Source organism: Pituophis catenifer, unplaced genomic scaffold (assembly GCF_029215685.1).
Source record: "Pituophis catenifer annectens isolate HBS135680 unplaced genomic scaffold, rPitCat1.0.hap2 SCAF_16, whole genome shotgun sequence".
Lineage (NCBI taxonomy): Eukaryota > Metazoa > Chordata > Lepidosauria > Squamata > Colubridae > Pituophis > Pituophis catenifer.
This window is the reverse complement of record NW_027256896.1, coordinates 17954576-17981225: the sequence shown is the minus strand read 5'-3', so window position 1 is coordinate 17981225 and position 26650 is coordinate 17954576. Positions and strand designations below refer to the sequence as shown.

At 46.6% G+C, this 26650-nt stretch overlaps 1 protein-coding gene across 2 annotated transcripts in view; it reads right to left on the bottom strand.

The window, feature by feature from the left end:
- Positions 1 to 249: 249 nt before the first annotated feature.
- The window catches only part of MAP2K3 (mitogen-activated protein kinase kinase 3), a 58316-nt gene continuing 31915 nt past the window's right edge, over positions 250 to 26650 (bottom strand). For both annotated transcript variants that reach the window (XM_070955448.1, XM_070955447.1), the window contains exons 2-13: positions 16658 to 16690; positions 15286 to 15355; positions 13021 to 13069; positions 10754 to 10867; positions 9721 to 9840; positions 9033 to 9149; positions 8015 to 8066; positions 7366 to 7493; positions 6595 to 6672; positions 5745 to 5884; positions 4884 to 4929; positions 250 to 4455 (exon numbers count right to left, since the gene is read on the bottom strand). In XM_070955448.1, coding sequence (XP_070811549.1) covers positions 4372 to 4455; positions 4884 to 4929; positions 5745 to 5884; positions 6595 to 6672; positions 7366 to 7493; positions 8015 to 8066; positions 9033 to 9149; positions 9721 to 9840; positions 10754 to 10867; positions 13021 to 13069; positions 15286 to 15355; positions 16658 to 16690 — 1031 coding nt within the window. In that variant the 3' untranslated portion in view covers positions 250 to 4371. The remainder of the gene's footprint in view (positions 4456 to 4883; positions 4930 to 5744; positions 5885 to 6594; positions 6673 to 7365; positions 7494 to 8014; positions 8067 to 9032; positions 9150 to 9720; positions 9841 to 10753; positions 10868 to 13020; positions 13070 to 15285; positions 15356 to 16657; positions 16691 to 26650) is intronic.

Below are 26650 nucleotides of genomic sequence, written 5' to 3'. Positions count from 1 at the left end.
CGAACTGTCACTAAGCAAAATCGTTTTTAAATCAAGGACTACCTGTAATGGGGACGTCAATTAGCTCAGATTCAAATCCGATCCCTCTGTTGAAAATTTAAATGAGTGAGTGAGTGAGTGAGTGAATGAATGAATGAATGAATGAACAAACGAATGATTCACCCCTTTTCAAGAAAGCCACCAAGACAGACACTAGATTGGGAGCTTCTTTTATTGAAAACCAACAACCAAGTTAGTTATTAGAGAGAATCTTTCAAATCATAAAAGCACCCGGAGTTCCTTGTCTAAATATAAATAGTCTTCCATTTCCGCAGGAAACTTGAGAGGGGGGGAAAGGAGAAGAGGTGAAAGGAAAAAAAAATGGAAGGAGAGTTTGGGGCTCACGAGCTCTCAAGCTTTCTTCAAACCAAGATCAAGCCTGGAAAGCTGGTCACATTTGCCCCGTGAAGACCCAGCTCATGATCCACAGGGGCTCTGTGGTCATTTCATTTGCTGGGTTCCAAATCAAAATTATTAATATTTTGCAAGATGGAGAAGAGAAGGAAGTGGGAGAGAAGGAAACAAACCCTGTAAAATCCAAAGGCATGCATTTGAAGAAACAAACATTGAAGTACGAGAAGGAACTGGAGAGGCTCAGGGAGCGATGGCCGTAGACCCTCTTGCTAAATCCAAAACCGGTAAGAAATAAAAATATTACAGATACCCAGCAGAAGCGTCAAAACTTGCTTCCCAAAGCCCATCTAATCTGATTAGACCAGAATGCCTCCAATTTAGCAACTTTAAGATGCGTGGACTTCTACTCCCAGAATTCCCTCAGCCATGGTGGCTGAGGGAATTCTGGGAGTTATAGCAATCCACACACCTTCAAGGGGCCCAGGTTGAGAAACATAGCACTAGACTCAAAAGGAAAAAAAAATGCAGGAAACGTTTTCTACATTTGCTTCCAAAAAGGGCAGAGGTTAAAAAAAAAGAAAGGGACACAAACCAGAATAAGAACAGGTTGGAAAAACATCATGGGGGTATCTCAATTTTGGAAGCTGCCCACGAAATTCATCGGTTCAAGCAATACAGAGGTGGGGGCTTGGGGGGGGTCATATCAGGTCTCTGACCAAGCCTGGAAACCCCCCCTCCCCCAAATCACATAGGATCACGTCAAAACCCAAAGCGGAACATTTTAACTTGTGAAGAGAATGGACGGAATAGTCCCCCACCCACCAAAATCATTCATGACCTGCAATTTATTGTTAATTTTTTTTAAAAAAATTCTGCTTTTACTTATAGGTGACTTAAGGCGGTAGCAACTCTCCCAAGGGAAGGTCGAACATCTGGAAGGGAAGTTTATTTATTTGCCACCCATCTCATCTAAAGACATTAAGGCAGGGGTGAAATCCAGCAGGTTCTGAAGAACCGGCAGCGGAAATTTTGAGCAGTTTGGAGAACCAGTACCAGAAATTTTGAGCAGTTTGGAGAACTGGCAAATACCACCTCTGGCTGGCCCCCGAGTGGGGTGGAAATGGAGATTTTGCAGTATCCTTCCCCTGCCATGCCCACTAAGCCACACCCACAGAACCAGTAGTAAAAAAATTTGGATTTCACCACTGCATTAAGGACACGGGTGGCCTTCAAGTTATGAGGGAGAGGTTTGATCAGCAACTTAGACCTGTTAGGACAGCTCAACAAAAGCATCTTTAGAAGAGGCCCCAGCTACGAATAAATTTCTAGGGAGCAATTTAAATTAGCCTAGAGACTTTAAAAAACCCCTTGCAGGTGGGCAAGCTGATCCTGAAAAATATTATATTGTTTGGGTCTGGTTAGTACTTGGGTGATAATCACACCAGCGTCTTTCAAAGCTGATGAGACATGAAAAACGTATTTTAAAAATCATCTTGCAGCAGGAGGGAGCAAGTCCCATCTGTTACATCGCCAAAGCTGAGATATTTTAAGGGATCAATAGGGACTAGCAACACATTCAACCTCCAGTGGAAACGACTGTGGGTGAAGACCAAGTCGTAGCTTGAGATGGCTATTTTTTTCAGACCGGACAGATAAAATAATTAGGTAGATTTGTTCTTTGGCATGTGACTCATACACTCCTGACATTCAGCCCTTTCCAGTGTCCTTAAAATGGACTTTCTCCCCTCCATTTTTTCTTTCTTTCTGTCTTTTGTTTTTTTGTTTTTTTTTAATTTGATTTATATGCCGCCCTTCTCCGAAGACTCAGGGCGGCTTACAATGTGCTCAGCAATGTTTTAACATTATCCTGCAAATTTCACCCACTGGTGCTTCCTCCCAAAACCTATTCTGCATCTATTCATCGTTTACACAAACATATACACACATTTAAAAGATAATTTACTTTTGGGGGGGAAAGCAGGAGGGGGAGAATTTATTGAAAAACAAAAAGTGTGAATTAAGCCACTGGTGATATTTGCTTTTGGGTAAGAGGAGCGAATATTTTCCTAGAAGCAAATCTGTCAAAGGGGAAGAATTCTCCACATTGCTTAAGAGTCCTTTGGAGGCGAGGAAAAAATATTTCATTTGTTCCCCGTTTTGAGAATCATTCACACGCCATCCATGTGCCTAAAGGTTGTTTTTTTTCCCCCCTGCAGAAGTAAGATATAGATTTATCAATCAGAAATGGGTTCAGTGCAGGAAGCTCATCTGTCGCAGTCCAAGCGTCTCCACTTCAATCCAGATGTTCTCGATCAGGCAGAAAAAGCCATCAACCTTAACCACCATGGTTCTAGCACGGCTAACGCCAAGTTGTGGTGCATGGGTGTGAACCCAGGTCTTGTAGCTTCCCAAACCATGATGGATAGATCTTGGTTGCAATCTCATCAGCTTCATTGCGATGGCGAGGGCTTGAATTGGTGTGAATGTAAATAATGGGACAATTCATTCACCGTTGGGTTCGCACAGTAGGCTAAATTACTACACCGTTGGCGCCGAAGAACAAAAAGTGTGCAAAACCTGGATTTTGTGGAGGGGCAACGGACAGGGAAGCAAGCTTCTGGGTGGACCCATCTTGCAGCTAAGGAGTGATGGGGAAGACTGGACTTCTTAAAGTAAGGTAGATCCCTCCAACTTCTACGTGAACTTCCTAGTTCCAACAGTCCAGGAAAGGATGACGAGAGTTGAAAGAAAATAGGAGTCAGCTCACCGGATCAATAATGCTTCCCAATTTCAGTGCAGTTAAAGTGATCCAGGCTAAATCCATCTCTCTTGAAACCCATTGGGGACCATTTCATTTTTTAATTAACATTTTCGACCTCCAGCGATGTCTCCAGAGACGAGACCCCTCCCCCAAAATAGCTGAATGTTTTGGGGTTGGGGGGGGCTCAGTACATGTCTTTTAAAGGTGAGACGTACATCAGAACATCCGAATGTTTGAAAAGCGCAACGAAGTTTGAAAAGACAGGTGATCTTCAGGGTGCTGATATCAAAACTAGCAAATATCATCTTCGTATATGAATTTGTTGAAGGCCACAAAACTGGGCTGCAAATTCTTTTCAGGAGAGGGTTTTTGGTTTTTTTTTTTTGGATAGGGGTGTGGGGGGAAAAGGGAAATTATTCCTCCAGAACAGCTTTTCAACTTTACGATCTGTGGACTTCATCTCCAAGAATCTCCCCCCTCGCCAGCCTGCTTTTGAAGAATTCTGAGCGTTGAAAATCGTCCCCCATCTTAAAATTGCTGAAATTGAGGAATACTGCCGCGGAGTTTTTAAAAAAAGAGAGAGGGAGAGAAAGAAAGAAGAGAATTGCAAAAAAATAGAACTCCTCCTCCCAGGAACTACTAGAACCGTCTTGATTTTCTACAGAAAGAGATTTTTTTTTTCCTTTTTGGAAATTGCAAAGCGTTAAAAAGCCGACACAAGCTTCTTCTTAGCAGCAGCATCTGCGAATAGCTGTTGAAAGGGATGGAGGATTTTGCATTAAGTCTAGAAAACCTCAGAGTGTCCACAGTTGCATTTTTTTTAGGGGGGTAGGAAAGGTTTACTGAGGGGAACAGACGAAAATTCAACCTCGGCAGCGAGAAAGGGCAGTGAAGCATTTCAAGGACCGACCTCAGGTCCTCCGCAAACGGCATTCCAAAATTAGATTTCTTCGCGCGGGGGGTGGGGGGGCACCCCAGCCGCCACGGCTTCTCTCTCTCTCTCTCTCTCTCTTTTGAAGACACGAAGGGGAGGTTAAATGGGACTGAGGGAGGTTGCCGGCAAAGACATTCAATCTGTTTTGTGCAAACCGCCCGGTAATGCGAAGAAGTTTTCAAACTGCCTCTGTTCTTCCCCACCGGGAGAAAGGAGGACGATGCTACTCCAGTTTATTTGGCACGATGGCGAGGTTTGGGGGAGAAAGGAGGCGGGGAGAAATTTAAGAGTCTTCCCCGAGGATTTCCGTGACGAAGGAAGCCATCTCGGTCACTTTGGTGTCGTGGAGAGTGAAGAAGGGGTGATCCTGTCGGAGAAAGAGGACAATAAGTGTGTGTGTGGGGGGGTGTTAGTTGTGGCAGTGAGGAGGAGAAAAGGAAAAGGAGAAGGAGAAGAAAGGGAAGGAGGAGAAGTGGAGGTGGAGGAGGAGGAGAAGAAGGAGGAGGAGGAGTAGAGATGGAGGAAGAGGAGGAGGAGGAGGGGAAGGAGGAGGAGGAGGAAGAGGAAAAGGAGGAGAAGGAGAAGGGGAAGGAGGAGAAGTAGAGGCGGAGGAGGAGGAGAAGTGGAGGTGGTGGTGGAGGAGGAGGAGGAGGAGGAGGAGGAGGAGGAGGAGGAGGAGGAGGAGGAGGAGGAGGAGGAGGAGGAGGAGGAGAAACTAAGGTTGCCTTGCACTCACCTGCTGGAATCTGAATAAAACAATTTAGAACTGGGCCATAAGAAAGAAAATCAACTCACCATCATCTCTAAGTAGCTCATTCGTTCAGCCGGATTCTTCCTCAGACTGGAAAAAAAAGACACGCACAACATTATTAATCCAAGCTTAAAGATTTATCATTGGAACAACAGAAATACCCACTGCACGAAAGCCAGCTGGGTGACTTTGGGCCAATCCCTAGGAGACTGGGAGTTCTAGTCCCGCCTTAGGCATGAAAGACGGCTGGGTGACTTTGGGCCAATCTCCAGGAGACTGGGAGTTCTAGTCCCGCCTTAGGCACGAAAGCCAGCTGGGTGACTTTGGGCCAATCCCTAGGAGACTGGGAGTTCTAGTCCCGCCTTAGGCATGAAAGACGGCTGGGTGACTTTGGGCCAATCTCCAGGAGACTGGGAGTTCTAGTCCCGCCTTAGGCACGAAAGCCAGCTGGGTGACTTTGGGCCAATCCCTAGGAGACTGGGAGTTCTAGTCCCGCCTTAGGCATGAAAGACGGCTGGGTGACTTTGGGCCAATCTCCAGGAGACTGGGAGTTCTAGTCCCGCCTTAGGCATGAAAGCCAGCTGGGTGACTTTGGGCCAATCCCCAGGAGACTGGGAGTTCTAGTCCCGCCTTAGGCATGAAAGCCAGCTGGGTGACTTTGGGCCAATCTCCAGGAGACTGGGAGTTCTAGTCCCGCCTTAGGCATGAAAGCCAGCTGGGTGACTTTGGGCCAATCCCCAGGAGACTGGGAGTTCTAGTCCCGCCTTAGGCATGAAAGACGGCTGGGTGACTTTGGGCCAATCTCCAGGAGACTGGGAGTTCTAGTCCCGCCTTAGGCATGAAAGCCGGCTGGGTGACTTTGGGCCAATCTCCGGGAGACCATGAGACAACCTAAAGGGACTTACCACTGGGCAGTCAAGTCGACAAAGTCTTTGGAGAAGCGATCGGCTGGGAGCTGGGGAGACGGTTCTTCCACAACCTGTTTAAGTTGCTGGAAGGGGGTCCCCCAGGAGTCGTAGGGGAAACGGAGAATGGCCATCTCGATCTGGAGGGAGACAAAGATTGGATTCCAACAGAAGAGAACATTTGTAGCTCAGGGCTGAACTCTGGGGGTCCTTGGTGCTCTCTGAGCTCGGTGGCTTCCTTGTAAACGTTTCAACAACCAATTAGATAACATCATCAGTGTTAAGAGGAGTGGGGTTTACAAGGAGGAGGAGGAGGAGGAGGAGGAGAACTGTGGGGTCCTTAGTGCATTTCTGAACTTGGTGGCTTCCTTGCAGACATTTAATGACCCAACTAGATAACATCATCAGTACTGGGTGGAGTGAGAGTGGAAGGAGGAGGAAAACTGTGGGATCCTTTGTGTCCCCTGAACTTGGCGGCTTCCCTGAAGACATTTCATGGCCCATGTCATGAACATCATCCGTGCTGGACGTTTTCTCACAGGACAAAATCCCACTCCCTTCTATCATTGATGATGTTCCCTAGTTGGGTCATGAAACGTCTTCCAAGGAATCCATGGAGCTCAGAGAACGACGAGGACCCCCACGAAGATTGGATTTATCCACAATCTGGCTTCCTACGACAGCCGGGGAGAGAGGGTGGAGGGAAGCCCACAAGGGAAACCCGATCCGAGGAAACTCCCCTAGCTGCCATTGCCGGATCTCTAATCCGTACTAACTCCAAAGCACAGCATGTGACTAGTCCTTATGCTTTCTGGCCTTGCCGTTCCCCACCATCACCTTGATTTCTTACCAAAGTGATCCCAAGGCTCCAAACGTCAGATTTCACATTATACCCCTTCTGGTTTAGCTCTGGATTAATTCTTTCGGGCTGCAGAGGGAGAATAAAAGGCAAATTAAAATCAGAGGAAAGAAGAAAACAGGATAAAAGGACTGGATTGTCCTCCCTCAAACTCACATGCGTGTGTCCCCGCAAAGCAGGGGTGGGATTCAAAAATTTCAGCAACCGCTTCGTTGCCCGGTTGCTGGGTGGGCGTGGCCATGGGGGCGCGGCCTACTCGGCTTCCTGCAGCATGGTGGGGCTTTTTGCCCTCCCCAGGCTCCAGAGGCCTTCCTTGAGTCTCCAGGAGGGGGAAAACAGCCTCCCCCAGGCTCTGGAGGCCCTCTGGATGCTAGAAATGCGTCCATTTCCGGACTTCCAGTACTTCCGGTAGGCCCTTTTTTTGCCCTCCCCAGGCTCTGGAGGCTTTCCTTGAGCCTCCAGGAGGGCGAAAACGGTCTCCCCTGGGCACCGAAGGCTGGAAACAGGCCCGTTTCTAGACTTCCGGTAGGCCCATTTTTCACCCTCCAAGAGCCTCCCCACGCGCCCGGCACCTCCCTGGCATCCAAAAACGGGCCACATGGAGACTCCTGGGAGGCGAGGGACAGGAGGACAGGGTCTGGCAGTCCTTGGAACAACCGGTTCGGCGAACCAGATTAAAATTAACACCAGTCCGAACCGGCTGAATCCACCCCTGCCACAATGGACTCCTCCCCCCACACCCCTAACTGCCCCCACACTCACAGCCATGTAAGGTTTGCAGCCGGCATCCAACGTTTTAGCCACCGAATCCACCAGGTAACCGCTGATTCCAAAATCACACATTTTGACGTGTCCCTGTTTGTTGATCAAGACGTTGGACGGCTTCACGTCTGTAAAGAAGGGAAGAGGAACAGCCTGGGATCATAAATGCTTTTTAAAAAAATTTTTGCATAGGTTAAAAAAAAAAGTTCTCGACGGACGACGGCAATGGAGGCCAAAATTCCAAATGAGACACTTGGTTCAGTGAGTTTTGCCCTATTTCACGACCTTTCTCGCCACAGACTTTAAGTGAATCGCTGCAGTTGTTAAGTGAGTAACACTGTTGTTAAGTGAATCTGGTTTCCCCGCTGACTTGGCTTGTCAGATGGTCGCAAAAGGGGATCATGTGGCCCTGGGACAACTGAGGGGTCCTTGGTGCTCTCTGAGCTGTCTTGTTTTCTTGCAGACGTTTTATTACCCAACTAGGGAACATCATCAGTGCTAGAAGCAGGTGGGATTTGTGCAGAGGAGGAGGAAAGGGGTCAGGAGGAGGAAGAGGAAGGATCTACGCTCGAATCTGGGCCCCACCTGTGTTAGTAACCCCTCAGCTGCTTTCTCTGTCATACTGATGGGATCTGCAATTAAAACGTACCTCTGTGGATCACCGACAATTTACTATGGAGGTGCTCCAGCGCTCGCACAATCTGGACAGAAAAGAGAGAAACAGCAGAAGAGTTGTGGGACTCTTCTCACAACTACACACTTTCTAGCAGCTGCTTAAATCAGGGGTCTCCAACCTTGGCAACTTTAAACCTGGTGGACTTCTACTCCCAGAATTCCCCAGCCAGCAAAGCTTTTAATTCCATTTTTCCAATCTCAATTACCCCCTTCAAACTCTGTTACTTTTATACAAGCATTGCAACAGATCGAAAATGGATCCTTGACTCGCGCACGAAGAAACATTAGAAATCGCTGCCTTGTTTTGTTTATTTGTCGATTAACTTTTATATGCCGTCTGTCTCCGATAGGACGATTCTGGGCGGCTTAAAGTATAGGTTCCCCTCGCACATAGGTGCTAGTCGTTCCCGACTCTAGGGGGCGGTGCTCCTCTCCGTTTCAAAGCCGAAGAGCCAGTGCTGTCCGAAGATGTCTCTGTGGTCATGTGGCCGGCATGACTCAACGCCAAAGGCACACGGAACGCTGTTCCCTTCCCACCAAAGGTGGTCCCTATTTTTCTATTTGCATTTTTTACATGCTTTCGAACTGCTAGGTTGGCAGAAGCTGGGACAAGACACGGGAGCTCATCCAATTACGCGACACTAGGGATTCGAACCGCTGAACTGCCGACCTTTCGATCGACAAAAAAACGGGATGGGCAGAGGATTTGGGAGGCCTGCAGAATGCTCCTGGGGGTTGGGGAGGGCAAAAAATGGACGTGCAGAGGCCAAAATCTATTTCTTTTCTTCTTTTTCTCTTCGAAATATTCATGTGTCTTATACTCCGGTGTGTCTTAGAGTCCGAAAAATACGGTATGTTTAATCGTATCGATCATTGACATTTTTCTTTCCTGTGATTAGTTATCGTAGGGGCCCCAGTACACTGCTTTGCCTGGGGCCTATAATGCTAAGACAGCCTGAGCATGAAGTGAGGCAGGTAAAGGTAACACTCACGGCTACAGCTATTTTTCCTAGGATATCTTCAGGAATAGTCTTCTTCTTTTCCAGAACCTTCTTATAAAATTTATCCAGAGAGGTGTCCATCAATTCCATGCAGATCCATACATCGCCCTGAGAACCAAAAGAAAAAAAATTATTCCTTCAAAAATTATATGAAGTCCCCTAAGAAACTGGCAAAAATGTTTAAAGGTAAATCAGCTAAATGTTGGAAATGTCACCAGGAACTTATTATCATATATGGTGGACATGTCCAGAAGCTAAAAACTATTGGAATAAAATTAAGACATGGTTGGAAGAAATGACACAACAACCTATTGATTTAAAACCAGAGCTGTTCCTACTGGATAGCCTTCCAGAGAAAATTGGCAAAGAAAATACTTATTTGATTATACATGTAATAACAGCTGCAAGGATTGTTTTTGCACAAAATTGGAAAGCAGAGAAAATACCAGAAATAGCCTGCAGTGCTGCACTCTAACCACTGCGCCACTCTGGCTTAAGAACTGCAGTGATTCACTTAACTGTTGGTTGTAAAATGCAGCAAAACTCACTTAACAAAGGTCTCACTTAGCAGCAGAAATTTTGGGCTCCGTTGCGGTCGTAAACTGAGGGCTACCTGTATTTGAACCTAGAGCGGCTTTCACCAGGGAGTTAGGAAGGCTCCTGGATTTCTTTTTGATACCTCTCTGAAAAGAGCTCCGTAAAATGTGACCGTGTAGAAGCAGTCCACTGTCCTCATGGAAACATCCAGATCCATCACCAACCTCTTCTGCTCCTGAGTATTCACAGTGGCTCGGATCCTCTGGATTGGGAGCAAAAAGGATACCGATCGGTGGTGGAGCATGGGAAGGAAGAACAGCCCCTTCCTCACCTCAAGACAACGGACCACAACGCCCAGAATTCCGCACTCACGGCTCTGCTGGGTGGGGGATTCTGGGAATTGGCTGTCCACTATTTCCAAGATGGAGCAATGCTGATATTTATTTATTTATTATAAATCAATGGTGAACTACCTAATATTCCGTCCTGGTTTGTTTTCCCCACAACAACAACTCGGAGAAGTTGGTGGGGCTGAGAGGGAGGGACCGGCAAGGTCAGCCAGTGGGTTATTATGCCTAAGGCGGGATTAGAACTTCCAGTCTCCTGGTGATTGGGCCAAAGTCACCCAGCTGACTTTCGTGCCTAAGGCGGGACTAGAACTCCCAGTCTCTTGGAGATTGGCCCAAAGTCACCCAGCTGACTTTCATGCCTAAGGTGGGACTAGAACTCCCAGTTTCCTGGTGATTGGCCCAAAGTCATCCAGCTGACTTTCGTGCCTAAGGCGGGACTAGAACTCCCAGTTTCCTGGTGATTGGCCCAAAGTTACCCAGCTGACTTTCGTGCCTAAGGCGGGACTAGAACTCCCAGTCTCCTGGTGATTGGCCCAAAGTCACCCAGCTGCCTTTCCTGACTAAGATAATACTAGAACTCCCTGTCTCCTGGTGATTGACCCAAATTCATCCAACCGGCTTTCCTGACTAAGGCAATACTAGAACTCCCTGTCTCCTGGTGATTTGACCCAAAGTCACCAAACTGGCTTTTGTGCTAAGGCAGTACCAGAATTCCCCATCGCCCAGCTTCTAGGCCAACACCTGTCCTAGTCCGATCTCCCTTGACGGTTGACCATGCAACCCGCTAGGTCCAAATATTTTGAGCCCTTTTGCTCAAGTTCTCACCTTCACAGCCATGATTGTGTCGCTCTTCGCGTGATGCACTTTCTCCACCACCCCGTAAGCGCCTCTGCCCAATTCGGAGATGCTCACCAAGTCATCGGCTTCAACTTCAAAGTTCTGCAGATGGGACGAGACGGATGCAAAAACAGAGACCAACAGGTCAAGAACATAGAAACAGGTCTCGTGTCCTACGCGCCCAACAAACCATCCCAAACACACTTCGAGGCACAACATTCCACCCATTCAAGTCAATTTATTGCCATCAACAATCTGGAAACCACAGAAAACATCCTTCAAAAAGGAAAACTAACCGTGTTCTTACTTGGAATTCTGGGAGTTGAAGTCCACGCTGCTGAAAACGTGAACCTCTAAAGTAAAGGTAAAGGTAAACGTTCCCCTTGCACATATGTGCTAGTCGTTCCCGACTCTAGGGGGCGGTGCTCATCTCTGTTTCAAAGCCGAAGAGCCAGCGCTGTCCGAAGACGTCTCCGTGGTCATGTGGCCGGCATGACTCAACGCCAAAGGTGCACGGAACGCTGTTCCCTTCCCACCAAAGGTGGTCCCTATTTTTCTACTTGCATTTTTTTTGCATGCTTTCGAACTGCTAGGTTGGCAGAAGCTGGGACAAGTTACGGGAGCTCACCCCGTTATGCGGCACTGGGGATTCGAACTGCTGAACTGCCGACCTTTCGATCGACAAGCTCAGCGTCTAAGCCACTGAGCCACCGCATCCCAATCCTCCACTCTATAGAGCAGGATAGAAAAGTCTTTCCACCACTGCAACTATTCAGCACACAGGTAATGATGGATCTCCCTTGAAGATTTTTTTCCTCAAATGCACAGGGGGGGAAAAAAGCAAAGCAGGAGATCCAGGGAAGGATCTGGTATTAACCCCCCCAGACAACTTCAGACATTTAACACTGATATTTTTGATGGCTTGGCCTTCCGGCTTGGAAGAAGGAAGCAATCTCTGTGTCTAAAACTAAAGTCGTTATTCTTTGACTGACCGTTGATGAGGCAGCTTGTAACCAGAAACCAGCAGCTATTTCTAGCTGGTGTAAGTTGTGAGGGTCACACAAACTCCCAAGAGTCCAACCTGGGTCACCCCCCCCCCATAGCCAATGAAAAGCTTCCAAAGGCAGGAATAGAAAAGGCTGTTGGGAGGAAGAAAGAAGGTGACCTCAAGTGACCCATCTATGAGGTCAGGCCAGGCCCACAAAAGAGGAATATGAAGGAGGAGGAGGAACGTACAAGAGCATTGAGGTCAGGTTCTACAGAAAAGAAAAAGTATGAAAGGAAAAACCTGGGTTGGGTTGCCCTTAAGTGCTTAAGATACTGGGAAACATTAGAAGAACATTTTTCCAGAAGTTCTGGAGATGTTATCAAGCAAGCTTCCTGGAATAGGATGGATTCTCACCCACCTTGTGGGTAACTACGGCTGGTGCAAGGCTGATACAACCTACACAGCTAGTACTCATGGTCTACAACACTGTTTTTCAAACTTGCCCATTTTAAGATTGGATTTCAACTCCCAGAATACCCCCCAACCAGCATGTTGGGAGTTGAAGTCCATACGTCTTAAAAAGTGGTCAAGTTTGAACAACAGCGGTCTACAAATGTGAGAAGAAGTTACCTTGCTAAGTAAAAACTAAGCAACCAGCCAACCTTGTTCCTTTGTCATGTATTTTTTTTTATAAAAAGTTTTTTTTTTTTCTCTTCATAACAAACATTACATCATTGATCCATCAGTGCGTCATCTGGGTACAATTTTTTGGTGTCATATTTAACGCTTACCACCATTTTCTTAATATGTGCGTATCTTTACTTTTACATTTCAATTTGTTATATCTCCTGCTAAAGCATTTTCCTTCCAAATTTATTTAATTTTATACCACTTTTTGTCCATATTCATTTGCCACCCAATGATAAAACTGCCCCCATGTGTTACAATACTCCGATTCTTCCTTCCCTTTAATTTTGTTCCTTTGTCGTGTTATGGGACCACAAGGAGAACCTCAACAAGAAAAGGGTGAAAGCACCATACCTTGGATGTTGTCCCAACTGGGCAAAACACAAGTTTTTGTCTACACAAAGAAACACTCGTATGGAGGTGGCACTATCACAACCCACGTCCTTGCGGTTGTGAGCCTCTCCGCATCGCTACCTTTTGGAGTTTCACGAGACGCACAAGATAAAACAGTAAATCAAGGAATTCTGAAGAAGGAAAGGTCAAAAGCTTGGATAGAGGACAGGAGGAAAACAAGACCTACCTTTTCTCCAATTGTGATAAAAGTCCTGGAATCCAAGTTCCTTGGAGGTCTGTAGAAGAAACAAAGAAAAGAATTCAATCCGGTCCCAAAGTGGTCCTGGAAAAGACCTTGCCAGAAACCCAGGGCCCATCTCCTAGGCCCGTGATGGCGAACCTATGGCACGCGTGCCATAAGTGGCATGCGGAGCCATATCGGTGGGCACGCGACTGTTGCCGTAGCTCAGCTCTGGTATGCATGTGCGCGCCAGCCAGCTGATTTTTGGGCCACCGGAAGGTCCACCAGAAGTCGGGAAACGGGCCGTTTCCGGCCTCCAGAGGGAGTAGGGAAGGCCATTTTTGCCCTCCCCAGGCTCCTAGAAAGGCTCTGGAGCCTGGGGAGGGCGAAAAACGAGACTTCCGGTCCTGCCGGAAGTCAGCAAATGGGCTGTTTCTTTCCTCCAGAGGGCCTCCGAGGGGGGGAGGGGGAGGCTGTTTTCACACACACACACCCAGGTTCCTAGAAAGCCTCTGGAGCCTGGGGAGGGCGAAAAATGGGCCTACCAGGCCTACCGTGCCAAAAGCAAGGGGGAGCCAATGCGCAGGGTGGGGCGCATTGAATTACGGGTGTGGGCATGCACGCGTGCGACACCCCCCCCCCACGCTCCCCCCACTTTTCGTATGCGACGGCTAAAAGGTTAGCCATCACTGTCCTAGGCTCTAGCATGGAAAAAAGAAAACAAGATGAAAATATAATCCATCGAGCTGCGGCTTTCGCTGATAAATCAGGCAGCCCAAGGTGAAGACACAATTCATCCTTCCTCACGTTCTCGCATTACAACAAAACTCCCATTTAACAGGCTGTTTGGGAGAGCAGGCAGTCCGTTAAATCCAAATGATTGCAATGGATGTTCCTTATGTGCAGTTATGTAATTGAAACGTTTGACCTCAGATGCCCCGGCTTACATCATTGGGTTCAACAAGTCCTTGACGTCACCTAACCACACGAGTGACATAAATGGAGGCAAATGATGTGAAAACATCAATTATCTCATTATGCAATTGGATGTCCCCGACATTAAATGACGCCGATTGTCCAGGCTGATTCAGAAACAACGGACTGTGGGAGGGATCATGCCTCAAAGAACATTTTCTTCATTCCATCTTGCACTTCACTAATCGGAGATCCGGAGAAAACAACTTTACTTGCATTCATTTTGATTTTTATCTCGTTCAGAAAATCTCAGGGTGGCTTCTCATAAACTTTCAGCATCTTTAAGATCAATGCTTCAATTCGAAACGGCGTTAAGCCAAACGCCGTTTGAATTCTTACAGGGGATCCTCCGCTTACGACCACAACGGAAGCCAAAAATTCCTGTCGCTAAGTGAGACATTTGTTAAGTGAGCTTTGTCCCATTTTTACCACCTTTCCTGCCACAGTTGTTAAGCGAACCACTGCAGTTCTTAAGCTCCCCCATTACCTTTGCTTGTCCGGTCACAAAAAGTGATCACATGACCCTGGGACACTGCAACTGTCATAAGTACATGCCAGTTGCCAAGAGGTTGAAATTTGATCACATGACCACCGGAAGGCTGCAATGGTCGTAAGAGTGAAAAACGGCCCTTAGCCAGTGATAGGTTGTTCCCGGTTCGCACCGGTTCACAAGAACCGGTAGTAAAAATTTGTATTAGTTCGGAGAACCGGTAATAACATTGGCTGGCCATGCCCCCGAACCGGTCCCCGGCCCGGTCGCCGCTCACTTACCCCGCCCACCTCATCAGAGGCCTTTTTTTTTTTTTAATTTTTAAAAGCCTTTTTTCTACAACCTCTTCGGCCGAAAAAATGCTTTTAAAAGTAAAAAAAAAAGCCTCTGATGATCGCGTGGCTCAGCTGGGATCGTCAGAGGCTTTTAAAATCATTTTTTCTACAACCTCTTCAGCTGAAGAGGTTGTAGGGGGAAAAAATGCCTTTAAAAGCCTCTGACGATCCCAGCTGAGTTGCCTGATCGTCAGAGGCTTCTAAAAGCATTTTTTTTCCTGCAACCTCTTAAGGTTGTAGAAAAAATGCTTTTAAAAGTAAAAAAAAAAAAAGTTGGCCATGCCCACCCAGTTACATTACCCCCCCCCAAGCCACGCCCACAAAATAAGTCACGCCCACAGAACCAGTAGTAAAAAAAATTAGACCCCACCCCTGCCCTAAGCCACTTTTTTTTCAGCGCCGTTGCAACTTGGAATGATCACTAACTCGAGGACTACCTGAACTCGTCAGAAAAGGTGAAATAGATCTTACGTTGCAGGGACCGCTGACTGTTTATTAACCGACGGCATCCTTAATATGGGTGGCCTTTTCTTCTTTGGACCTAAAAGAAAAAGGACGTTTTTAAATAAACGATCTGCTTGAGAAGACAACGTTTCTGTTCATTATACAGTGCCAAACTAGTCTGTTCAATTGTGGGTTGTTGTTTTTTTAAACACACACACAGATACACACACACACCAGGGGCTGGCTTCAAATATTTTAGCAAGGGGTTCTCTGCCTGGTTGCTGGATGGGTGTGGCCATGGTGGGTGTGGCCTAGTCAGCCTCCTGCACCATGGTGGATGGGGGGGGCGTTTTAGCCCTCCCCGGGCTCCAGGGGATTTCCTTGACCTTCCGGGACGGCAAAAACGGCCTCCCCAGGCTTTGGAGGCCCTCTGGAGGCCAGAAACGGGCCCCGTTTTTCGCCCTCCCCGAGCCTCCATGCGCGCCCTGCATTTACCTGTATCCAAAACGGGCCGTGTGGGGACTCCTGGAAGGGGAAGGGAGGGGCGAGCCCAGCCAAGAGTGGGATTTGAGGGTTCTCCGAACTGCACAGAATCTTAGCTAGAGGTTCGCCCGAACCCCTGCGAACCCCCAGCACGCACACGCGCAGAGTTGCGTTTACATGATGCGCTAAACCGGACCGGTCGCACTGGTGAATCAGGACTATGAGAAGTGATGCAAAATGAGGGGTGGGCTATGAAGACCTCATCTAAGTCAAAATGCTTTCCACCCCGGTTGTTGCCGCATTGGCTTCACTGTCTCACAGCCCAGCCTACCTCGCAAGGCTGTTGAGAGGATAAAAATAGGTGAGAGAACTCACCTAGTCCTTTCTTCCTATTCCATTCAGACGAGACCTACCCGGTTCCTGACAACATATGAAGAACCGTTGCAGAAATTGGGCATGTCTAGTTTAAAGAAAAGGAGGACTAGGGGTGACTTGATAGCAGTTTTCCAATATCTCAGGGGCTGCCCCAAAGAAGAGGGAGTCAAGCTATTCTTCAAAGCTCCTGAGGGCAGGACAAGAAGCAATGGGTGGAAACTAATCAAGGAGAGAAGCTACTTAGAACTAAGGAGAAATTTCCTGACATTTAGAACAATTCATCAGTGGAACAACTTGCCTCCAGAAGTTGCAAATGCTCCAACACTGGAAGTTTTTAAGAAGATGTTGGATAAACAAGTGGTGTAGGGTTTCCTGCCTAAGCAGGGGGTTGGACTAGAAGACCTCCAAGCTCCCTTCCCGCTCTGTTCGTCTCCATTTCCATTTCCAAAGAATGAAGAAGTTTGGTTCTAACTCTCAGATATTGTAGGCAGGCCAAGCAAGTGATTTTCAGCAGTGGAGGGATTTTTTTTTTTTTACTTACCAACTTTTCGCTTTTCCAAGGATCCTTTGGGATCTGCAAGAGAAGAGAGAGGAGGTTAGGTTAGGAAAGAGCTGTTGTTAAAAAAAAAAAATAGCCAGAATAACTGGGCTGATGATAAGCAGGTAAAAGCCCAGGAAGGAAATACTTCTGTGAGACCAATAAAATTTTTGCAAGAAGTTTTGTCAGATTCCACGTTGGCCAAATCCTTCACACAGCCAATCTGGAAGCCAAATTCTGAAGTCCTCTATCTATCTATCATCTATCTATCTATCTATCTATCTATCTATCTATCTAACCATCCATCCATCCATCCATCCATCCATCATCTATCTATCTATCTATCTATCTATCTATCTATCTATCTATCTATCTATCATCTATCTATCTATCTATCTATCATCTATCTATCTATCTTTCTATCCATCCATCCATCCATTTATTTTGTCGAGTATGTATTAGATAATATATATAAATATAAGCATGAATTGAATACATAAACTGAATACAATTAAAGGGAAATATTAGGACAGGGACGGTAGGCACGCTGGTGCACTTATGCACGCCCCCTTAGAGACCTCTTAGGAATGGGGTGAGGTCAACAGTAGACAGTCTTAGGTTAAAGTTTTGGGGGTTTTGGGATGAGACCACAGAGTCAGGTAGTGCATTCCAGGCATTGACCACTCTGTTGCTGAAGTCATATTTTCTGCAATCGAGTCTGGAACGGTTCACTTTAAGTTTGTATCTATTGTGTGCTCGTGTATTGTTGTGGTTGAAGCTGAAGTAGTCATTGACAGGTAGGACATTATAGCAGATGATTTTATGAGCTATGTTTAGGTCATGCCGAAGTCGGCGTAGTTCTACATTTTCTAAACCCAGAATTTCAAGCCTGGTAGCCTAAGGTATACCGGAGAAGAAACCATAACAGTATTTTCTAGATAAATATGGTTTGATTTTGTTTGTTTGCATCCACTGAACCAGTCTGTAACTTTGGCCTAGGCCAGGGAAACCTCTACAGCCAGCAGCTGTTCTAAATCCGAGACTTGCTTGTCCTACTTGAACGTTGGCCAACTTTCGCGCTTCTTGCGTTCCAATTCTGACATGATCAGAACCACTAGAGGTCCTTCCGTGGCTGGAATTTCAAAAGCCAGACCCGGAAGGGGCAAAAGACCTCTTGTGGGTTCCCACAAGGAAATTTTGACTCTGTATTAAAAAAAATAAAAATCAAGAAAAGAGGGAAGGAGGGAAGGAAGGAAGGAAAGAAGTTAGTTATGATGGAGGAGGGAGGGAGGAAAGGAAGGAAGGAAGGAAGGAAAGAAGTTAGTTATGATGGAGGGAGGGAGGGGGGAAAGGAAGGAAGGAAAGAAGTTAGTTATGATGGAGGGAGGGAGGGAGGAAAGAAAGGAAGGAAGGAAAGAAGTTAGTTATGATGGAGGGAGGAAGGGGGGAAAGGAAGGAAGGAAAGAAGTTAGTTATGAGGGAGGGAGGGAAGGAAGGAAGGAAGGAAAGAAGTTAGTTATGATGGAGGGAGGGAGGAAGGAAAGGAAGGAAGGAAGGAAAGAAGTTAGTTATGATGGAGGGAGGGAGGGAAGGAAGGAAGGAAAGAAGTTAGTTATGATGGAGGGAGGGAGGGAAGGCAGGAAGGAAGTTATGATGGAGGAAGGGAGGAAAGGAAGGAAGGAAAGAAGTTAGTTATGATGGAGGAGGGAGGGAGGAAAGGAAGGAAGGAAGGAAGGAAAGAAGTTAGTTATGATGGAGGGAGGAAAGGAAGGAAGGAAGGAAAGAAGTTAGTTATGATGGAGGGAGGAAGGAGGGAAAGGAAGGAAGGAAAGAAGTTAGTTATGATGGAGGGAGGGAGGGAGGAAAGGAAGGAAGGAAGGAAAGAAGTTAGTTATGATGGAGGGAGGAAGGGAGGGAAGGAAGGAAGGAAAGAAGTTAGTTATGATGGAGGGAGGAAGGGAGGAAAGGAAGAAAGGAAAGAAGTTAGTTATGATGGAGGGAGGGAGGGAAGGAAGGAAGGAAGTTATGATGGAGGGAGGGAGGGAGGAAGGGAAGGAAGAAAAGAAGGAAGGAAATTAGTTAGGATGGAGGGAGGGAACAAGAACTCCAGAATGTTGATTGCAATTGACAACAATTTGCAAATCTGGGTATTTTGTATAACTACTAGGAAATTTAGAGTATGAAGCAAAAGCTATCCAAAAATCAGAGCTTTATTAAATGATTAGCCCCCTCTTTCTGTCTTCTATCTATCATTTATCTGTGTCTGTCTGTCTGTCTGTCTTGTCATCTATCCATCCATCCACCCAACCATCTCTCTCTCATCTCTCTCTCATATCTCTATCTATCTATCTATCTATCTATCTATCTATCTATCTATCTATCTATCTATCTATCTCCAATACAAGGATAAGGGAAAGCAGCCATTGCAACCGCTTACTTATTACAGTAAACCACGGTTTGCTGTACAGTAAACCATGGCTTGTTGTGCTTAGCTCGACAAGCCACGGTGACCTGGGGTGAACCTCCTGCAAAGCTCTAACAAACCCTAGGAAGGAAGGAAGCCATCACAACCCCTGCAGAGAGAGCACAGCTCCTCCGTTTATAACCCCATTTATTTTAAGACTGTATACACTTCCCTTCCAATTAAGTATTTCCTACTTCCACAAACGTTTCAAAAGGGGTTACAACAGGGCATAACACCAAGGCTCCCTTATCCACGGGAGTCCAAATTTAAGACTTTGTGGACTTCAACTCCCAGAATTAATTCCCCAGCCAGTCTTCAAAAGCTGCCAAAATTGGAGGCCCCGGCATTAAGAGGGAGCAAGACATTTTGGCAAGTGGAATAGAATAGAAGAGTTGGAAGGGATCTTGGAGGTCTTCTAGTCCAACCCCCTGCCCAGGCAGGAAACCCTACACCACTTCAGACAAATGGTTATCCAACCTCTTTTTAAAAATCTCCAGTGTTGGGAGCATTCGCAACTTCTGGAGGCAAATTTGTTCCACTGATTAATTGTTCTAATGAAGTGGCTTAATTAATTAGGTTCTAATTAAGTGGCTTTGTCCCCTGAAGAGTTTGCTGCTCAAAAGACAGAACGGAAATCTTTCCGCCCTCCCTTCCCCAAAACACAGAATAAAGTTACTTGGAACAAGAGAAACGCCATTGGGAAGAAGGCACAGAAGAGGCTGTACTTCCTAAATCTATCTCAGCATCTCCTCCTGTCCTCCTATCGCAGCACCATTGAGAGTGTCCTGACATGCGGCATTCTTGCATGGTATGGGAGCAGCTCTGTAGCGGACAAAAAAAGCTCTATAGAGAATCATTAAAACTGCCCAGAATATCATCGGACTCCAGCTACCAGCCCTGGATGACATCTTCGAATCTCGCTGTTTGAGAAAGTTGCATAACATTCTCAGAGACTCTTCCCATCCTGCTCACAATCTTTTTGGACTGTTGCCTTCTGGCAGAAGATGCAGAACAATTCAAACTCGGACCACACGTTTTCTGAATAGTTTTTATCCCAGAGCTATAATTGCACTCAACAATGAACTAAAGGGCCACCATCCGTGAGCTGTTGGACCGCATTACTTGGTCTGTTGTGTGGATGTTTAGATGGTTTAGGGGTGGGGAATTGTGGTGGGTGGGAGGGTGTTTGGGGATTGTCATGTGTGTTGGACCTGGTCTTTGGATGTTAAGTGGATTTTGTTGTAGGGGTATACAGTGTATACACGTACAATAACAATAAACTTATTATTATATACACAAAAATGACAGTATACACAGCAAATGAGATAACCATGCTGGATTTCGTATCACAAATCACTTATTATTATTATTATTATTATTATTATTATTATTATTATTATTATTATTATTATTATTATTAGTTAATCTTTAGTGAGATTCGCAGCCTTTGAGGCTGGTTAATAGCTCAGCAGCTCGAGTCCTAACCAAGGACCTAGGAACTGTTAAGGTATCGTCGGAGGATGTAAGCTGTTCCGAGTAAGGTGGTTTTTTGTAGAGTCAAAATGTTCAAGTCCGGTAAATTTAGAATTTCTAAATAGCGGGGTAGCCCTTTGGGTATTGCTCCAAGGGCTCCAATTACATTCGGGACAACACACGATTTCTTTTTTCCACAGTCGCTCAACTTCAATTTGCAAGTCCCGGTACTTTGTGATTTTTTCTTGCTGCTTATCTTCAATCCGTGCATCACCAGGTATTGCAATGTCAATGAACCATACTTTTTTTCTTTTCAACTATTGTTATGTCAGGTGTGTTGTGGACCAAGTGCCTGTCAGTCTGAATCCTGAAGTCCCACAAGATCTTGAGTTTCTCATTCTCTAAAACTTTCTCAACCTGATGTTCCCAGTGGTTTTTGCTGTACTCAGATCCAAACTCCTGGCACAATTTCCAGTGAATAATAATAATTATTATTACCACCATCATCATCATCATCAATATTATTATTATTGCAAAATGCAACCTGAAATCCTCATTTTCATTTTAGGCATCCGGAACAAACACGGCCTCCTGGCTTGATTCGAACGCAACACTATTAAACTTCGAGGCAAACGACTTGATTTTTACAAACCAGCACTTTTTTTAAAAAAAAAAAAAAAAAGGAAAATCAAGAGAGGCGTGTTTGCTTGCATAATAAACCCCTGCTGCTTCCCTCCCCCGAACTTAGCAAGCAACAAGAAGAGTTGGCAGGTGGATTTGAACCGGGATTTAGGGAAACTTTAGGGCCTGGCAGAGTCAATTTGGCTTTGCCGCAGACGGTGAGTACCCCTTTACTCATCCGGTGTGACTAAACCACCCAGTCTGGTCAATCCAGTTTTCGATCCTCTAAAATCTTTTCATAGCTACGAGACGAGGATGTATAATTTGCATATACTGTACAGGTATTCTTCAACCCCCACGGTTCGTTTAGTGACTGTTCAAAGTTACAACGGCCCTGAAAAAAAGGGACTTAATGGCCGGTTTTTCACACTTGCGACTTTTGTCGCCTCCCCGTGATCAAAATTCAGACGCTTGGCAACGGACTCATACTTATGACCGTTGCTCTGTTCCCAAGGTCTCCTTTTGCGACCTTTTGACAAGCAGAGATTGCCACAGATTCACTTAATAACCGCGTTACTAACTGATCCACTGCGGCGATTCCCTTAGCAACCGTCACCAAGAAAGTTTGTAAACGGAGGCAAAACTCACTTAACCAATTGTCTGACATAACGACAGAAATGTTAGGCTCCATTGCAGTCGTTCAGTCGAGGACTACCTGTGTATAATTCCTACGATTCAGAAGGGAAGCACAAAAACAACATTTGCACACACATTTGCACTTATTCTGCCTGGGAGGGGTCACCCGTGTGCAAAAAGTTCAGGAGGAGATTAGCTCTGGATTTGGGAAGAGCTGCAGAAATCAGGCAGTCCTCAAGTTACGGCTGTTTGTTTTAAGAACCATTTGAAATTACAACAGGGTCCATGAAAAATGGCATACCAACACACACCCACACCCCGTAGTCGAGTGATATTTGGCAAATTTGCTTTACGAATGAGGACACAATGAGGACTAGCACCTTGCCTGGCAGCCTCAAGGCCACAAGATGGGCAAACTTCATCTCCACTTGCTTCCTTCCTCTAAATTTCCTTGGCGGGGCACCTGCAACACCCCAAATTTGGAAAAAGGACAATCTGTAACCTCTCCACCCACTCAGGCTGCCAGCCCTGCGAACACCTGAAGCCGGGAGCGTTTGGGCGACTGGATCCTGACCCAACAAGCTCTGCAGGAAATTCCACCTTGGTTGGGAGGCTTGTCAGGCAACAGGACTGAGTATCGGGTTGCTGCACCGAGCCTGCAGCTCCCTAGCGACAGCCCTGCATGCACACGCACGCAGAGGCTGCAGAAAACGCAACGGAGACCTCTGTTAAATATGCACCTCCCCGCCCCCTTCCAGTTCATGGATGCATCGGCAACTAACAATGACATAAAACAGGGTGTTCAATCTTGCCGAGTTTGAAGACTTGTGGACTCTCAACTCCCAGAATTCCCCAGCCAGCAATTCTGTTGACTTTTGAGACTTGTGGATTTCAACTCCCAGAATTCCCCAACCAGCAATCTTAGTGATGTTAAGACTTGTGGACTTCAACTCCCAGAATTCCCCAGCCAGCAATTTTGTTGACTTGTGGACTTCAACTCCCAGAATTCCTCAGCCAGCAATTTTGTTGACTTGTGGACTTCAACTCCCAGAATTCCTCAGCCAGCAATTTTGTTGACTTGAGGACTTCAACTCCCAGAATTCCCCAGCCAGCAATTTTGTTGACTTGAGGACTTCAACTCCCAGAATTCTCTAGCCAACAATCTTGGCGATTTTAAGACTTGTGGATTTCAACTCCCAGAATTCCTCAACCAGCAATTTTGTTGACTTTTAAGACTTGTGGGCTTCAACTCCCAGAATTCCCCAGCCAGTTTTGGAAGTCCACAAGTCTTAAAAGTCAACAAGATTGGACACACCTGATCTAGAAGAAACAGGGGTGGGGAGGAATCCAGCAGGTTCAAAAATCCTCCTCCCAACAGCATCCTAGCTGGATCATCATCTGATTGGCTTCCAGAATTGTCTGTCGGGTGGGGGTGGGGGGCGTTACCTAAAGACTTAGCACGGGATTCTGCATTTCTGCAAAGCTTGCTGATCTGGGGGCTTTGTATTTCTTTCTCCTCTTTTTACGCCAGTGGCAGGAGATCAACCACACACGGAAAGCGCACGCCAGGAAAATAAAAACCAACCAGGACACAAAACCTTCAGATAGGATTCTGCAGCAATATTTGGGTTTTAAAACAGGAAGGTTGTGAAATGCACGTTAATGCATAATATGTCATCCAAAGCAAAGCCAAAGCTTAAAGCATCCATAGGCAACAGGGCTTTGCTTGTTTATTTTGCTTATTGTACAGGCTGGCAGACGGAGGGCAAAGGCAATTCTAAAAAGCTTTCTTTTGTGGATTCAAACAAAAACAAAAACAAACTGGAATCAGGAGGGAAGAGATTGTTCCAAGATTCTGGATTGGAGCGTTTAATTTTCCAGGCAGTGCCAAATCTCCTGTTTTAAAGCTACTGATACCCCATTTGCTCTGGCACATATTGCACTGACATATAGGAAGGAAGGAAGGAAGGAAGGAAGGAAGGAAGGAAGGAAGGAGGGAGAGGAAGAATGAAGTGAGTGAGTGATGGAAGGAAGGAAGGGAGGGAGGGAGGGAGGGAAGGAAGGAAGGAAAGGAAGAAGGGAGTGAGTGAGGGAAGAAAGGAAAGAAGGAAGGACAGGAAGAAGGGAGTGAGTGAGCAAGTGAGTGAAGGAACAAAGGAAAGAAGGAAGGAAGGAGAGGAAGAAAGGAGTGAGTGAGGGAAGGAAGGAAGGAAGGAAGGAAGAATGAAGTGAGTGAGTGAGTGAGTGAGGGAAGGAAGGGAGTGAAGAAAGGAAGGAAGGAGAGTAAGAAGGGAGTGAGTGAGGGAAGAAAGGAAAGAAGGAAGGAGAGGAAGAAGGGAGTGAGTGAGCAAATGAGTGAAGGAACAAAGGAAAGAGGAAAGGAAGGAGAGGAAGAAAGGAGTGAATGAGGGAAGGAAGGAAGGGTGAGTGAAGGAAGGAAGGAGAGGAGAGGAAAAAGTGAGTGAGCGAGCGAGTGAAGGAAGAACAAAAAGGAAGGAGAAGCGAGGAAGAAGGGAGTGCGTGAGCGAGTCAGTGAGTGAAGAAAGGAAAGAAAGGAAGCAGAGGAAGAAAGGAGTGAGTGAGTAAGTGAGGGAAGGAAGGAAGGGTGAGTGAAGGAAGAGAGGAGAGGAAGAAGTGAGTGAGCAAGCGAGTGAAGGAAGAAAGGAAAGAAGGAAGGAAGGAGAGGAAGAAGGGAGTGAGTGAGCGAGTGAGTGAAGGAAAGAAGGAAGGAAGGAGAGAAAGAAGTGAGTGAGTGAGTGAGTGAGTAAAGGAAGGAAGGAAGGAAAGAAGGAATTGATGCCTAACTCACTCGGAAGTCAGACACGCGTCACCCCAGTGGAGTAGGACAGGGCTGCCTTAAAAGCCTTATAAAAAATTGTGGCTGTGCCACCATTTGTTTTCTGAGGACTCAAAACAAGACTTGATCCCCAGCCAGTGGAATTCAGGATCGAGACCCACTAGGCCTGTTTTTAGAACGCCAGGCAAGCTTGGATCCGTTTCCTAGTGGACAGATGGACGTTTCTAGAAAGCTGCAAAGCAGGACAAACGCAGGCTGCGATTGTCCCGACTCTGTTGCTCAGCAACTGTTGCTTTTGGCGTGGAGGCAACATAGAGCAAGTAGAACTTGCAGTTGCTGGTCTTCTCCGTTAATTTCCCTAAAAGGGAAATCCCTCTTTTTAAAAAAGGATCTCTTCTTGAAAGCTTGCCACCAGGAGAGCGAGCAAGGTGTGTTTTTGGGGAGAGAAGCACACCTACGCACCTTAATCCCTGAAAGAATGGCGCGTTAGGCTGAAATTGCAAACACTGAATTTAAGGAAAAGAAAGATCAGGGGGTGACATGATAAGACGTCTTCCAATATTTGAGGGGCTGCCACAAAGAAGAGTGGGGTCAAATTATTCTCCAAAGCACCTGAGGGCAGGACAAGAAGCAACGGATGGAAACTCATCAAGGAGAGAAGCAACCTGGAATTGAGGAGAAACTTCCTAACAGTGAGGACAATTAACCAGTGGAACAGCTGGCCACCAGAAGATGTGGGTGCTCCTTCACTGGAGGCTTTTAAGAAGAGACTGGACAACTGGAATATTATAGGGCCGTGATGGTGAACCTATGGCACCAGTGGTGGGTTTCAAAATTTACGACCGGTTCTGTGGGTGTGGCTTGGTGGGTGTGGCATAGCTTGGTGGGCGTGGCAGGGGAAGGATACTGTAAAATCCCCATTCCCTCCCAACTCCAGGGGAAGGTTACGGCAAAATCCCCATTTCCTCCTGATCAGCTGGGACTCGGGAGGCAGAGAATAGATGGGGGCGGAGCCAGTCAGAATTTTTACTACCGGTTCTCCGAACTACTCCAAATTTCCGCTACCGGTTCTCCAGAACTGGTCAGAACCTGCTGAAACCCACCTCTGTATGGTATGCGTGCCAGAGGTGGCTCACAGAGCCCTCTCTGTGGGCATGCACGCCATTGCCAGCTGTTCTTCTGGTTTCTGGCGCACACATGCACGCCGACCAGCTAGTCTTTGTGGGCACCGGTGTGCTGGAAAACAGCCCGGAAAACAGGCATGCACACAACAGCCAGCTGGTCTTTGGGTTTCCGGTGCTCCGGCGTGCAGGAAGACCAGCTGACTGGCGTGCACCTGCACGCCGACCAGCTGGTCTTTGGGTTTCCGGTGCTCCAGCATGCAAGAAGACCAGCTGACTGGCGTGCACCTGAGCGCCGACCAGCTGGTCTTTGGGTTTCCGGTACTCCAGCATGCAGGAAGACCAGCTGACTGGCGTGCACCTGCACGCCGACCAGCTGGTCTTTGGGTTTCTGGTACTCCAGCATGCAGGAAGACCAGCTGACTGGCGTGCACCTGCGCGCCGACCAGCTGGTCTTTGGGTTTCCGGTGCTCCAGCATGCAGGAAGACCAGCTGACTGGCGTGCACCTGCGCACCGACCAACTGATCTTTGGTTTTCTGGCGCTCTGGCATGCGCACATGCACATACATGCACGCACATTCCAGTTTGGGCACTCGGTGCCGAAAAGGTTCACCATCACTGGTATAAGGTCTCCTGCTTGGGCAGGTGGTTAGACCAGAAGATCTCTAACATCCCTTCCAAGTCTGTTATTCTTTTTTTTTTTAATTTTCCAAGGTTTTATTTATAGACTTGAGAAATTAAAACAAAACAATGTGTGAATTTGTACAGGACTGTCACAATTAAGTTACAATTTAAGTCTGTTGTTCTATTCCATGTCCCTATATCTAAGGACCTGCCACAAAGAAGAAGAGGAGTTCAACTTATTTTCCAATGCACCGGAAGG